The sequence below is a fragment of the Betta splendens genome, chromosome 22 (genome assembly GCF_900634795.4).
Source record: "Betta splendens chromosome 22, fBetSpl5.4, whole genome shotgun sequence".
Lineage (NCBI taxonomy): Eukaryota > Metazoa > Chordata > Actinopteri > Anabantiformes > Osphronemidae > Betta > Betta splendens.
Window position 1 is genome coordinate 1,753,000 of NC_040900.2, and position 15,566 is coordinate 1,768,565.

Genomic DNA, 15,566 nt, shown 5'->3' on the forward strand with positions numbered 1-15,566 from the left:
AAAGCAGCGGGGTTTTCAGGAACAAAGCAGCGAAGAAGAGCGGCCGCGCTCCACTTCCTGTGCGCCTGCAGCGTCTTCCTGCGTCCGCTCGTCGGGCTGGTTTCTGCCGCTCAGGCTGTGGGGACGGTGGAGCTCGGAGCTGGTGCGTCCACAGGTCCGATCTGTGACGGCCTCCACCAGGCTCCTCTCTGGTTTAATAACCATCGTGCAGAGCAACACATTTAAAGGACAACATTCACATTCTTCACTCGTCACAATGCGTCAGGCTGATTCAGATTTACTCACAGTGAGTGTGTGTGGACAGGAATGAATTATCCGTCAGGCAGCCGCTGATATGAAGATTCACTGTCTGTGTGTTAGAGTGATTGAAGGAGCCGTGGAGCATTGGGTGTTTGAGCAGAAATGACCACAAGCTGAGATGTGTCTGATGGTGATGAATCATCGCGTTGCTCGTGTGAGAGTTCATGCGTGTGGTTCCCCCTGAGCTGCAGCATCACTGACCTGCCTCCTACATAAACTGTCTCCAAGCTGCACAGACCTCCTCCAGCTGCCTCATGTTAAGACCCCGTTCTTCTTCCCTTTGTCACCAGGTTGACGTTCTGTTGTGTAATGTGGCTCAGCAGTGCGGTCATGTCCTACATGGGGTTTAGTGGGTTTAGTGGCTGTTTAGCGGGACTTTCTCTTCATTTGGAGAAAATGAAAAGTACAACAGAATTAGGAAGAAATAATAGTTCACACGGTCTGGAGATGACACACGGGTTCATGATGTTTGTGGGAAAACCCTTAGAGGCAGTCAGAATAATGATGAAGAGGAGATGAGGGCTCTCAGATGATGAAGGCCACCTGTCTGATAGAACGTCACATCATGTGTGACTTGGACTGAAAGTTCCTGAAAGTGCAGGTGTCTCCTACAAACCAGTAGTTGTTGTTCAGAGAACAAGTAAACTGGCGTCTTGGCTTCGAGTCAGTGAAGGAAATGCATCTGGATTCAGACCATTTGACACGTTGAGGTTTAAAAGCAGCTGCAATTATGGAGTGGAAATTCTTCGAAAATCTGAGATGATGAATGAATCTGAAAGTCACATTTCTAAATGTAGTGTGGTTGTGACACACCAACAGCTCAGACGCTTATCTAATTCCTCATTATGAGCTTCAAAAGCACGAGATCCACACACACGCACAAAATGTCAAAATGACCCGACTTTGGTGGGAAAATACGTTTTTTTGGTTCTCACTTTGATGCAAGTACAAGTAAACACACACGCACACACGCACACACGCACACACGCACACACAAACACACACACACACACACACACACACACACGCCCCCACTTCTTCACCTTCCTCCCGTTGCCTTAGTTTAGTCCACGCAGCATTCCACCTAAGTCAAAACGTCCTCATCTTGATTCAAGGCGTCATCTTCATTTTAGCAAAGGATCGGAGCATTATTTACTAGTGTTATTGTAATATGTATGTAATATTCATCAATAGCATAATAATACTAATCTTCATTTTTGGCTTAAAACTGTTGAAATGTATGTGTTTCATATCAAGGATTGTGCAGCTGTTCAACATCGATCTCCACCCAAACACGGAGGATGACGGAGGTCAAAGGTCAGGAAACCAGGGACCGCCGTGGGACGGACGCGTTAGCAACCAGATTCCTGATGACAAATCAACAAGGCGCTCGAGAAAGAAGCTGTAAATGTCATGCGGTTCCATATCTGCTCCGGTTTATTCCTAAACGGAACCACAGTGAAGCGATGTGAGCGGAGACAAGACGCTGCAGCGACGCACAGAAATGTGTTCAAGATGACCTGCGATCACTGTGTTCCAGGAAGGATGAGCTTGTCTGGGAGCAGTTGTGCCGTTGACTCGGAGCCACAGAGCCTCCCCCCCCCCCCCCCCCCCCCTCCCCCTCCTCCCTCAGCCTCCCTCATTCCAGGCGTCTTCCCGTCCTCCCTCGGTGCGGATCCAAAGGAGGAGCGGCTGCTGCTCGTTCCCTGTGAGAGCGATCCTGGGCCGCGGCCTGATGAATCATTTCCTCCCAGAAACGGGGAGAAAGTCAGTGCGTTTGCAGGGAGCGCGAGGCCGGTGGCGCCTCGTCCTCTGTGGCTTGGAGCCAGCGAGCGTTCGTGTCCGACACTCAGACATCAGGGACGGATGCGTCTCTATGGGACCGGCGGCTACTTGGGCCCGCGAAGCCGCACATCCAAACGGGTTTAGCTGCGTGAACACGTGCATGTCAGATGCTGCGACTCTTCTGGACACATTTGTGATGTGATGTCAGCGTTCTGCTCTTAGCGTTTGGGTCCGCTCGCCGGACCTGCTCTCTGTTACGGAACCGCTCCCTCCGTGACCTCCGTGACCTCCAGCAGGTCCAGGAGGTCCAGGAGGTCGTGAGCTTGTGGACGTTGAGCTCCATTAAACAGGTGGCTCTGTGCTGCTGTGGGACCAGAACCGGACCAGAACCTGACCGGCCCCGGCTCCGCTCTGGGCCGTTGGCCCGCCCTCGTCAGGACCTACTGCCTCCCCTCGCTTTGAACCCGTGGGCCGTTGGTTTTGGCCGTTTCCCAGCTCTGCACAGACTGTGTCGTCCGGTCGCTCTGGAGTCTCAGTGCTTCACACTGTGCGTTCATCACTGTCGCTGCCCCTGAGGTTCCTCCGTTCAGTCCTGAGCCGAGGTCTCAGAACGTGACACGTGGGAGCTTATCTGCTTCCTGTCCCGTCACAATGAATGAGACTCATCCGCAGCAACTTCGTGAAGACGAGCTTCTGTTTTGACCGATAATACGTATGATGAGCAGCAGCACTTGCTGAGGAGCTGTTTGGGCTCAGAGTCGGGCCTGAGGCCAGCCTCCCGTCAGCGGCGTCCACGTCGGCCTCCGTTTGGGATGTTTTGACGTGCAGTGATGAATGTCCGGGCCCTTCGCGACTCCATCGGTGCCGCGCGGGCTTTTCCCATGCGTGCTGGACTTGGCTTGCTGAGAAACGAGCTCTGCTTACATGCAATTTGCACTCTGACAAATTAACACTCCCGGTGCTAAACAAATGTCTTCCTCATTTCCAATCACAGCACGAGCGTGTGCGATTCCCAGAAATGTGCTGCTCAGGATGAATCTGGTTCTCCTCACACCCCACATCGCCTCACTCCACTCCAGCTGAAGTCCAGTTAGCGCCGGTTAGAGGGGTTTCTGCTTTATTACTGGGGATATGAAGTAAAACCTGAAACCACAGAAATCTCACTTTGATTACATATAAAATTAAACCTAAAATCTGTGAGCTGTTAATCGTTTGAATCGTAACAAAAGCTTTTTATGTTGACTTCTAAGCGTTAGCAAATGTGAGCTTTGGCTGCTGGATCCACTCAGCAGAACATTTACCGTAACACTGTTTACCATCAGCTTCTCCTCACGCCGCTCTTCCTGCATTCGGTCTCTGTCGGTAACGATACTAATTGTTGCAGCTTTTATTTGTGCAGGGCTTCAGCTGCTCCTCACGATGCAGCAGTTCTAATTAGAGATGTGGCTGCAGACGCAGCGTTGGCCTCCTGTTTTACGCCCTGTTGCAGCTTCACGGAGCCTCAGTCGCTCCTTGAGGCTGAGCTTCACCTGAAGCTGCTGATCTCCGTCCGTCCTGGTGGTCTGACTGTCAACTCAGTGTCAGACTGAGGTTCTAGAGGAAGGTCCAAACTCCTCTGCACTCGTGGTTTGTGTTTCATGGGAACCTGAGCGTCTCTTATTTGACTTGATGCGTGTGTGAGTGAGAACACGATGAGTGTTTCATAAAAGTCGTTGCTCTTGTTTTTAATAAGGCCACAGGACGATGGTTAACATCACTATCATGCTATTCAAACCACCCAGACCACACATGCTTCATGATTCGGCTGCCGCAGCCAGAGAGCCGGATGCATTATGGGACGAAAGCTTTTGCTCTATGTTGATTTAACTGTTTTCTCCATTTAAGTGACATTCGACCACGTCTGAGTGATCGAGCGGTGAAAAGCCTCTCCTGTTATCATTCTGTCATCATCGTCCGCCATAAGTATCAGAGAATGACATTTGTTTATGTATTTAATGACATTGTATTGTGTGTCATTGATGCTGTTCTTTCCTGGCCTTGTGTTTATTTCTCCTCTCTCCGGTCCCCGGGTCCGGCTCGGGTCTGGTGCTGGTGGAGGAGGACGCGGCTGCAGGGTGAGCGGGACCGGCCCACTGTCTGTCCACTGTGTGTGGGCCTGTGATAAACGGCCGGTCCAGTCCATCCGGACCCAGACGAGGTTAAACGTGAGTAAAGACAAGTGACTGAGATCTTCAGCTAAAAGGTACAAAACAACTACAAAGGGACCACAAAGAGATGCAAACAACAACAAACTAAAATAAGACAACCACAACGACACAGAAGACGCCAGAAAGATAAATGTACAAAACAACTAGAGACGCACAACAACCACAAAGTCACTCTGACTCTGACAGGAAATGGGGCTGATAAGAATAGTTCTGGCACCGTCCCGTTTGTGCAGGTGATTCTAGCCGCTGACGCCGTGTTTTCTCCGCTGCTGCTCTCACGACACGGACCTGACGGCAGATGGATCATTACATCACTGAGCACCCAGATCTGTCCACGACTCAGAATCTGCTCCATAGCTGACGCTCGTTCGCTGTAGAAGGTAACGCTGAGCTGGTCACAGTGGAGGAGGTTCAATGCCAGCAGACGCGTGGACGTCTCATTACGATCGCAGCCATAATCAGTTTTTAAGACTCGATCTCCACGATGGTCACATTCTCCAAAAACAATAAACTAATATCATCTAAAATTAGCAAGGGTCATCATTTTGAAAAGTGTTAAGTCGGACTCGGGTTTGGACTGGAGTTCATTTCATTGTTATGGTTCCAGTTCCTGCCAGAATTTTGAATTTGTGTGTGTGTGTGTGTGTGTGTGTGTGTGTGTGTGTGTGTGTGTGTGTGTGTGTGTGTGTGTGTGTGTGTCTATCTGCATGTCGTTGGCCGTCAGTGTTTGTCAGATCTGAACTCAGGCCTCTGGCTGCATCTTTAACATTTCAGTCCAGCTGCTCACAACCAATGCGTCCGGTGGTCTGTCTCTGCTCCCTCAGACCCAGAGCAGCAGGAGGACACGGCAGTGTAGCTGTTGGCGGCGGCTCCTGGCAGCTCCGTGTCCAGGGCGATGCAGAGGGACGGGGACGGGGGGTCGATGGGGGCGGTGGGGGGCGTCTTATTGTTGCTGGCAGAGGCAGAAGCGCTACCTTGGAAACCTCTCTGCAGCGAGCGCATACGTCTTGGTTCCTGGCAGCCGAGGGAGCGGGGGGGGGGGGGGGGGTGGGGGGGGGGGGGGGGGTGAGTGAGTGTCTGTGTGTGTGTGTGTGTGTGTGTGTGAGTGTGTGTGTGAGTGTGAGTGTGTGTGTGTGTGTGTGGGGGGGGGGGGGGGGGGGGGGGCTGTGAAGGTGGGGGAGTCAGCCAAAGTCCAGGACTAGCTTAATGGCTTCTCCTCCGCTGTGTGATTCCATTCTGCAGAGTTGGAGCAGACACCCCCCCCTCCCCCTCTCCCGTGGACGCTGACTGGGGGCTTCTTCCTCACGACGGCGCAGTCCTCGTCACAGGAGAAGGTGAGGCCTGACGAAGGCAAGTCCGACTCCGAGCGCAAGGAGAAACCCGATGCTGGCAGTCGTTTATGGCAGAGCTCCTTCTCCTGATTCCACAAATGCCAGGTTACTGACAGAAGACAAACGCCCCCTGAATCTGCTGTTTCCCAAAGATCAGACTCAAAGCAGAGACATGTTGAAGCTGTTTTGATCAGAAACTTCCTGTCATTTATCTCCGCTCTTCGTCAATCAGCTTCTTGGACTCTGGTCTGAACGCGTTCGGGTATAAGGTTTCTCACTGTCACCAGATGTCTTCCTTTATTTGAGCAATATACTCTCCTTCAGCAAAGCCATAATTAATCCTCCATCAACTCATTCATCTTCATCTAACGAAATCAGGATCCCATATTTTGAAAGCCATTTCGCTGGTAGGAGCTTTGTGCAGGAGGCAAGGATTTGCACGAACATCTAATTGTATTTGAAGTCCGATGTGGTTCCACAGATGGAGTGGTGTCGTCGGCTGTCGTCAGCTCTCCTGCGGCTGAACATTTGTGTTGCTGGCGGTGGCGGGCACCTGAATGCAGCCCGTCTGGTTCTGGCACGGCTCCGCTGCCTTACGTAACGCCATGAGCTCACCAGGCTGAGGCGCAGCATGAAGTCAGGCTCTGCACCTCTTCCTCCACGCATTCGCTCTGCTGAAAACCCCTGGAAGCAGCTCAGATGAATTTATTTGTGGAAGCTGAGTGGACGCGACTCCATGACCCCTCGTGAGCTCTCTAAACGTGACCTCTGTTGTTCCTGGTGTGGGTCTGAGTCTCCATAAGTGCCGTAATCCCCCGTGTGTTATTGTGTGTGAGCCCAACCTCCGCTCCGGCTCACGCCGTCTTCCGGGGCCTCGTTCTGTTTGCTGGTGGATTCCCCGACAGGATCCACCGGATGTGTTGTCCTGCAGAGCAGCTGATGGTGATGAAAAAAACAAGCCGCGCTGACGGAGCTCCAGCTCGCACACACTTGACATCCTGTGGACATCTGCTTTGTGGGAACTGTTGGATGCGCATCTGACTGAATGTCAGTGAAGCCTGTGTGTGTCCCAGCCGGTGAAGTGAATGGATCCTGTTTGCCCCTGATCAAAGTGCTGGGCTTCACTTCCAGCTTCATGTGTTGCAGGAAGAGGCGCTTATGCAACGTTTGGCCGTCTGACACTCGAAGATCAAAAGAGTTAAAGCAAGAGAAGCCCCAGAGGGAACGGATTCAGAGCAACACTCTGTTAGTGGGACGGAAAGCGTGCGTCTGCGCAGGTAAAATGCACCATCAACCAAAACCATCGTCTCAGCTTTAAAAAAGCACAGAGAGGGAGTCCTGCGTTAAAACACGCACGCGGCCTGAAATATTCTCATCTTGATATGATGCACAACACAAAATATGTGTCTGGTCATTTAGGAACTGAAACTCCTTCGCTCCAGTGGATGGTTCCAAGTCTTCACAGGGTTTGGGTTTCTGCAGAGGGTCAGCTGCAGCTCTGACAGGCAATCAGAGCCCACTACAAAACCAGAACGCAAAAACAACTGAAAGCCAATCCCTACCAACACAAATAACTTACTGCTGAATTGTTTTGGTCTGGCGTGAAGCGCTGCCAAGACGAGGGCTTGAAGTGGGATGGCGTGAAAACACAGGATGGAAGGAGAGACGGGAGGAGGGATGGAAGAAAGGATGGAGGAGGTATGAAAGATAGGGTGAAAGGAGGGATGGAAGAATGAATGGAAGGAGAGATGGAAAGAAGGAAGAAGGAGGTATGAAAGGAGGTATGAAAGGAAGGAAGGAGGAGGTATGAAAGGAGGGATGGAAGGAAGGATGGAGGAGGTATGAAAGGAGGTATGAAAGGAAGGCTGGAGGAGGTATGAAAGGAGGGATGGAAGGAAGGATGGAGGAGGTATGAAAGATAGGGTGGGTGGAAGGAGGGATGGAAGAAGGAATGGAAGGAGAGATGGAAAGACGGAAGGAGGAGGTATGAAAGGAGGTATGAAAGGAAGGAAGGAGGAGGTATGAAAGGAGGTATGAAAGGAAGGCTGGAGGAGGTATGAAAGGAGGTATGAAAGGAAGGATGGAGGAGGTATGAAAGGAGGGATGGAAGGAAGGATGGAGAAGGTATGAAAGGAGGGATGGAAGGAAGGATAGAGGAGGTATGAAAGGAGGGATGGAAGGAAGGATAGAGGAGGTATGAAAGGAGGGATGGACGAGAGGATGGAAGGAGAGGGCCTCTGCTCGTTTGACAGGAGGTTCCAGCGTTTTTAGGCAGAGCACGGCGAACAGTACAAGGATAATTCACAGCTGACTACATTTGCTTCAGACAGAAAACTGGAGGCAGGTTGTGAAGAACACATTGATGCTTTGTCTGTCCGACGCTTCTATTTGGCTGCAGAGAAGATCTCCATCTTCTCCTCAGAGCAGATCGTTGCTCTCTGTGCTTCTTGCTTCCAGTCTGGGTTGCGCTGCAGTGGTGCCAGTGGTTGGTTCCCACTGGAGAAGACGCTGACAGAACTCCAGCAGAACGGATCCACGATCATGAGCAGTTTGTGGACAAACTATTGTAGTTAGATTTGCTTTCTAGGTTCTGGCAAATGAAGAGGGAGCTTTTGCCAAATTCATAATAAAACGTGAGGAAGTGCAGCTGTTGAGACGCTGGAGAACGAGGCTGGTGAGAACACGTTCTGCTGCCACTTCACAGCGTCTCAGTTCCCTGGAGAACGTCACCGTTTAATAAGTCAAGTCAGAGCTGCCTGGTTTTTATATTTCAGCGTGACTGTTTCCAGGCATCAGGTTAATACGACTGCAAATAATCCCAATAATTGTGCGCTGTAGGAAAAGCAGCTGATGGAGCTGCGCGTTGTGTCGGTTTAAATCAATCCCAGCGCAGACAAAACAGGGAGCGCCGGCCATGAATTGGGTCATTGTTTATTGGGAAAGGTCAGTTCACACGCGTGGACCGGTCACTGGCGTCTGCAGCAGGATGCTCCGCTCTAAGGTTGCACGTCTTGATTATAATGTCAATTGGAACATTATTACAAGTGCTGCTCAGTGTTTATGTCTGTGACATAATTGTGCATAGGAAATATTCTCAAGCTAACAAACAGATCATCACAAAACCTTTGGAATGAATTAGACCCAATCCCAATGATCCCTGACAGACGTGGTGGTGATTATTAAAGCTCCAGTCACGAATTGGAGTGAAATGACCTGAGAGGCTGTGAATGAACTGGAGATGAGCTCGGTTTTTCCACAAGCTGCCGTTCAGAGGAAGACGTTCGCTCCTGCTCTTCATTCTGAGCTCAGTTAGTGGTGATTGTGGCGTTACAGGAAAGACTGAGTGAGGCCGTTCCAAGCCAGCGCTCGGACAGAATGCCTCGCTGTGTTCCACTGGATGATGCTAGCGAACAGGAAAGCGTTTGCCTGATTCAGTGATTCAGCCTCACTGTGTCTGACTGTGTGGTCACCTGAGCCGTGACTGCAGGTCCGGCTGCAGGTCCGGCTGCAGGTCCGGCTGCAGTCGGCTGCAGGTCCGGCTGCAGTCGGCTGCAGGTCCGGCTGCAGTCGGCTGCAGGTCCGTCTGCAGAGTCGGCTGCAGTCGGCTGCAGGTCTGGCTGCAGGTCCGTCTGCAGGCCTGTCTCCGGCTCCGTACGTGCAGCCTGTGAACTGTTTACTTTACAGGAGTGACCCGAGGCCGGAGACCGTGGAGCGGCGAGCTGGTGTCTCTAGGTCAAAGGAGTGGATGGAAACGGGGCAGATCGCTGGGTCGGTCCTCCCTCCGGGTGAGCAGACAAAAGTATGCAGCTCTCCCATGGGTGAGGAGGGGCTGGAAGTGTTACAGCCTGTTAACTTACATTTAAAATAATATTTATGTGCTGAACACTTGTGGGTTTGAGCCTGATGTAAACAAGTCACACAGAAAAAAGAAATTCCTTTAAAAGCTGCTTAAAAGCTTGAAACCTGCGTATTATGACAAACTTATATTAAAACGTCTCCCAGTGAAGAAGTGAAGAAACAGTTTAACAGACGAGTGTTGGAGGCGGTACAACGAGATAACGCTGACTCGGCTGAATGTGAAAAACAAACACGCCGCAGTCAAAGGTTCGGCTCAGCCTACGTTAAATATTGATGAGGGAGAGATTAAATATGGATCTGAGACCTGAGCTGAATTAATGTTTCACAGCCACAGAGACGACATCACAGTCTATTGTTGTCGCTTTGACCTCGGTGAACTGATACCGACTCAGTAGAGGTCAGACTGCGTGTTATTCATTATTAAACGGGAGCCAGCTTCATTAACATCATTATCACAATGATGGGTTAACAGTTAATAAGCAGACAGATTTATTGAACTGTGGCTTCTTGCCGCTTTAATGGAGTCCGTTCATTGTTCTTACATGTGGAGTCAGTACAGATGTGTTGAGGCTTAGTTGACTTTACATATGACTCACATCCTCCCCATTGACGTGATCAGGATGCTGCTAATGAATGGACATTTAGAACACAAACCAGTCCTGTAATTCAAATGTCAGCAGAGGTTCAAACCTCATGATTTACAGTCGACCCCATTCCTCGCTCTCATTCTCTCCTGCGTTTGTTAAATCCTTAAATCCTACAGGCGTCAGTGTCGCTCCGTAAGAGGAGTTTAAGGAGAGTTCTTTTACCCGCTGTCCGGCTCGCTCCTGTCGGCGCTGGAGGGCAGCCTGTCGGGCCCGACCACCCGGTCCAGCAGCTGCTGGAGCTCGCTCTGGATCTGGGGGTGTTTCACCAGTAGGAGGATGATCCAGTGGAGCGCCGTCGCCACGTTGTCCAGCCCGGCGCCGAGCAGGGTGGGTTCTGGCTGGGTCTGCGGTCAACCCAGGTCTCGTGTCACGTCGGGGTCAAAGGTCGCTCTGTGCTCCTCCACTTTGCTCTGGACAAACCTAAAGTAGTCTTGGCTGAGGCCTGGGTTTGGGAAGAACTGGAGCCACGGCATCACGTCCACCAAGCTGCCGGCGCCGACCGTCACCTGGTGTTTTTTATCAGGGCTCGGAACCCGGCGTCGTCGTACGCGTAGCACAGCGCGCAGATCACGTTAGCGGCAGCTGAAGTGGCGTCCGTCAGAGCTGAGCCTGAGGAACGTCTCCACCTGCTCTGCAGCTTCTGCTGCTCGAAGGTCCTCCCGATGCGAACGCTGGCGGAGCAGAAGGTTCTGAGCGTGCACTGGGCCAGCTTCCTGTGCACGTGCACTCCTCGCTGGAGCTGGAGAAGGTCAAACCCCTCCCACCCGACACAATGTGTCTAGGTAACGGTTTGAAAGGGAACGCACCCGATCGGGTCTCACCTAAGCTCCTATTTAACTACAACTGTATAAAATAATATATAAAGCAGCCAAAGCGTAACTCACGCTTCCTCCTCAGACGTGAAGCGGCGCCGTGCGTCTTCAGGTGACTGACTGTGACGCTGGGCTCGTGTGTGTCTGTGCTGTGGGAGGGTTCAGCCTCGCTGGCGTTCTGTTATCGTTCTCCCAGTTCTCCCAGTTTGTCCGCAGGCCTCGCTCCAGGAACGTCCCCTGTGAGTGAACCAGGCCTAGACTGACGCACGCAACCAGTGGAGGGCGTTTGTCATTAAGTCTAATGGACTGGATGTAGAGTGGGTGCTGATGGACACATGGGTGTGGTTTATACTGGGAGTAGTGGGCAGTGGCTGGAGCTGATTGGCTGTTTTTAAACATTTGCATGTGATTGTTTTTTTTAAACAAAACAGACCTTTAAATAATAACTGTTTACAATTTATCATGCTCCATAAAATGTAGTATAAATATTTAGCCCATTATGCTAAGGTCACATATTGTTGAATGCATGAAAATGGTTTGAAACAGTACTCTGGTCTGAATTGAAATATTAATTGAATAGAATCTTTTCTTTCTGCCTCAGCTTTGGTTTTTGTTAAATTCAAAGAGGTTAATGTTTCTATTTTTGATTAATGATTAATGTAATGAGACATTTCAGCATCATACTCTGTTTTTGCATTAAGAATGAAACAGACACTCTGAGGAGTTCACTTTATTCATTTCAAACATACTGTAGCTTATTTTCCAGCGTATGAAGCGTCGGAGGCCGGCTGACTTTCATTTGTTGCCATGACACGCACACGCACACACACACACACACACACACACACACACACACACACACACACACACACACACACACACACACACACACACACACACGCTGTGACATCAGGCTGCAGCGGCGGCCGCGTAGCTTTGAACACGCTACTTTGTAAACAAACATGCTTGGAGAACGTCTCATGAGTGAAGGAAATTTGCTGCACATGTGCGTTGTCGCGCTGGGGACGAGCAGGACGTCTGTGATGCTCCGTGGTCTCACATCAGCTTCATGGTTAATGTGTCCATATGATTGAGTACAGTAGATAGTGAAATACACAGCATTTATTATCGCAGCTGAAATGAGACACTATTAAAATGCATAACTGCTGTACAAAGCAAGGCTTGAATATACTCAGACTTCTCGTTAACTGACCGCGCGTTTCTTCTTCACGTCAGACGGACGTCGGCGTGAACGTGCGCACGTACGTGCATCACTCACTCAGTTATGTACAGAATCAGATCAAGTATTTTTAGTGAAGTCTCAGAACCTGGAACAGTCCACAGGCTCCAGTCCTCTGCCTCCTGCATCCACACTGTTAGTAAAACAGACGGCTACTATATCTGTTAAATATCACTGTTAAATATGTTGTCTTGACGGCACTCACTTTGCTCCGTCACCGCTGAACGCGCTCACGCCGGCGACACCGGGCCGAGCAGCTTCCCCCTCAGCCGGGCGCCCACGCTGATGTGGACCGGCTTCAGGCTCAGCCCGTAGGAGCAGTCCAGGCGCGGCGGCTCGCGCGGGTCGCCCTCCAAGCGGCACTGGTGCAGCAGCACGGCGGTGAACAGGAAGACCATGACGCGGGCCACCTGGTGGCCCGCGCAGCGCCGCCGCCCCGTGGAGAAGATCATCACGCCGCCGGCCGCGTCCCTGTCCAGCGCCCCGCTGGCGTCCAGGAAGCGCGAGGGGTCGAAGACGTGCGGGTCCCTCCACTTGAGCGGGTCGTGGTTGACGGACCACTGGTTGATGAAGACCACGGTGTCCTTGGGGATGCGCAGCCCCTCCACGCTGACGTCGGCGGTGGTGGAGTGGGGGATGGTGACGGGGACGAAGCTGGTGAAGCGCATGGCCTCGTAGATGAAGGCGTCCAGGTACGGCAGGCGGCGCCGGTCCTCCAGCGACGGCAGCCGGTCCGGACCCACCACGCGGTCCAGCAGCTGGTGGAGCTGGGCCTGGACGTCGGGGTGTTTGACCAGCAGCAGGACGATCCACTGCAGGACGGTGGACACGGTGTCCTGCCCGGCGCCGATCAGGTCCGCGACCGTGGCCTCCACGAACTCTGCGCTCAGGCCGCTGTCCTTGTCGTGCTCGATCCGGTGGATGATGGCGTCGCTCATGTCGCGGGTCACGTCTGGGTCGAAGGTCTCGCGGTGCTGCCCCACTTTACTGGACACGAAGGCGAAAAACTCTTCGTTGAGGTTTTTGAAGTTCTCGTAGCCGCTGCGGACCGGGTTGGGGAAGGACTGGAGCCAGGGCATGACGTCCACCAGGCTGCCGGCGCCGACGGTCTCGCCGAACCTCTCGATCCTCTTGAGCAGCGCTCTGAACTCGGCGTCGTCGTGTCCGTAGCGGGCGCCGAAGCACAGCGCGCACATGATGTTGGCGGCCGACACGGTGAAGTCGTGCGCCGGGTTGAAGCAGCGGCCGTCGGCGCCGCGGCGCAGGAACACCTGCACCAGCTCCACGGCCTCGCCGGTGACGTGCTGCTCGAAGGCCCGCTGGGTGCGCGTGTTGGCGGAGGAGAAGGCGCGCAGCGTGGACTGGGCCAGCTTCTTGTGCGCCTTCCACTGCTGGCTGTAACTGGTGAAGGTCAGGCTCCGGCCGCCCGAGATCTGCTGGAAGGAGGCGAAGTCCGGTCTGCCGGCGAAGTCGGCGCCGCGCTCTATGAGCGCCTGGCGGATGGCCCGCTCCCCGTTCAGAACCACGATGTCGCTGCGGCCCAGCCGGATCTGGTACACGCTGCCGTACTTCTTGGCCAGCCGGGCCAGGGTGATGTGGGGCATGTGGCCCAGCTGCATGACGTTGCCCACCAGCGGCCACGCGAAGGGGCCCGGCAGCCGCCGCTTCAGCCGCAGGTTCCGCACCCACAGACACGCCTCCAGGCAGAAGAGGAACACGAAGGTGGCCACCAGCGCCGGCTGGACCTGCCCGCTCCACTCCCTGGAGACGCTGCTGCCCTCCACGGCAAACTCCGAGTCCAGCTGAGCCATGGCCTCAAGGGGGAAAGCTGCTTCTTGAGTCCAGAACAGGGAGAATGTTGAGAAAATGCTGAAAAAAGCTAAAATAGGTGAAATGTGGGTGAAGGTTGGTTCTGAGTCTTTAGTCTTTTCATGAGGATTTGGGACTTAAGGTGTGTGATCGTCCTTCGTCGCAGCGTCTTATATGTTTGCAGCTGGTGGGCAGGGCTCAGGAGAACTCATACTCCTCCCCTCGTGGTCGCCTCGCACCACTTACTACATTATCGCAGCTGAGGCGCAGAAGGAACCGGGCGAGCGGCGAACGGGCGCGCAACTACGATCCTCCGCAACCGCTCGGTTTTATTCAGTGAAGATCGGCAGAGTTTGCGCGTTTTCTGAGTTTGGCCGCAGGAGACTCGACGGGCGTGAGATAAAAAGTGTTTGCACACGGTTTGTCCAACTAAACTGACTTTATAGATTCTGTTTAAACAAGCCGCAACTGTGTTTTCATTTATAGCCGCGACGTAATTGTCTCATTCAGACGCAAAGTCAGTGTATTCCTGCGCGTAAAACTCTGCTTTGCACCAATTAGACGCTTCTCGTGCAGAGACACTGAACGGAACCAGGATCAGGGCGTCCTCGGCGCTTTAATGCAAAAGTTCTATTTATTAAAACCGTGTGTTGCACTTTCAAATAATTCTCCAGTAATTTGTTGTTTTAGTGTTTTTTAAAAAAGTACCTTAACCACAGAATAATCATTTATTGTAAATGTTTTTATTTAATTATCTTTAAATTAATTCAAGGAACGAATGAATTACTTAACACAAAGAGGAGATGAGCTGCAGCTGCGTTTAAGTATTTAATAAACTACTTTTATAATAAAATAAAAAACGACTTCTTTACACCAAAATTATTCATGCAGAACAAGTGGACTCAAAACAAGCAGCACAACATTTTTTGTGTAAGCATCATTAAATATTAAATCTTGCATTAGTTTCTGGGTTATTTGAAACAAAACACAGCAGTTCTCATTTTGTTTTAGAGAAAGATTGATGCATTTAAATATTCCTTTTTCTCTGTGTGAAAGACAAAATCTCTTGTTTTCTCACCAGCTGTGACATTTATTTTTGCAGGGAGGTAATTGAAAGTACTAAAACTTTCTGAACTAATTTAGACAGAATGCAAATAGGCTGCTGTCATCTGCAGCAGCTGCTGGTTCAGAGGAAGAAGAAGTAAAAACGATATTTAAATGATTAGACGTGTGATAAGAGGGCGTTCGTTCGCTCACGTCCAACAGTCTCCGTCCTCGTGTTCCTTCGTGGACGTTTCAGCGACGGCGTCTCTTTAAGGTCTGAACGGAAACGGCTTTATTAAGTTACAGTGGTCACACTCTGCTTTAATCAGCTGATAAATCCCAGGTCTGAACCGGCAGTAAGTGGGACTTCATTAGGTGCTGTGTGTCACTCCTTCACAGCAACGGCCGTTAAACTGCACTTTACAGCTGCCGAGAGCGGAGCCTGAACGCTGTTTGTCTTGAGATTCGTGGTGCGGCTGAGCAGCAAAGCCCAGAATGATTCATGGTTAACCAGAGACATAGCAGCAGTCTGA

The 15,566-nt window shown here is 51.7% G+C and overlaps 1 protein-coding gene and 1 pseudogene across 1 annotated transcript; both read right to left on the reverse strand.

Annotated features, from left to right (window-relative positions):
• Window positions 1-9,998: 9,998 nt before the first annotated feature.
• On the reverse strand, window positions 9,999-12,212 carry LOC114848721 (cytochrome P450 1B1-like; annotated as a pseudogene).
• On the reverse strand, window positions 11,655-14,253 carry LOC114848931 (cytochrome P450 1B1-like). The gene is made up of 2 exons (XM_041069280.2): window positions 12,386-14,253; window positions 11,655-12,313 (listed from the first exon to the last, which is right to left on the reverse strand). The coding sequence occupies exon 1, from the start codon at window positions 13,989-13,991 to the stop codon at window positions 12,411-12,413; it is 1,581 nt and encodes a 526-aa protein (XP_040925214.1). The 5' UTR covers window positions 13,992-14,253; the 3' UTR covers window positions 11,655-12,313; window positions 12,386-12,410.
• Window positions 14,254-15,566: the final 1,313 nt, after the last annotated feature.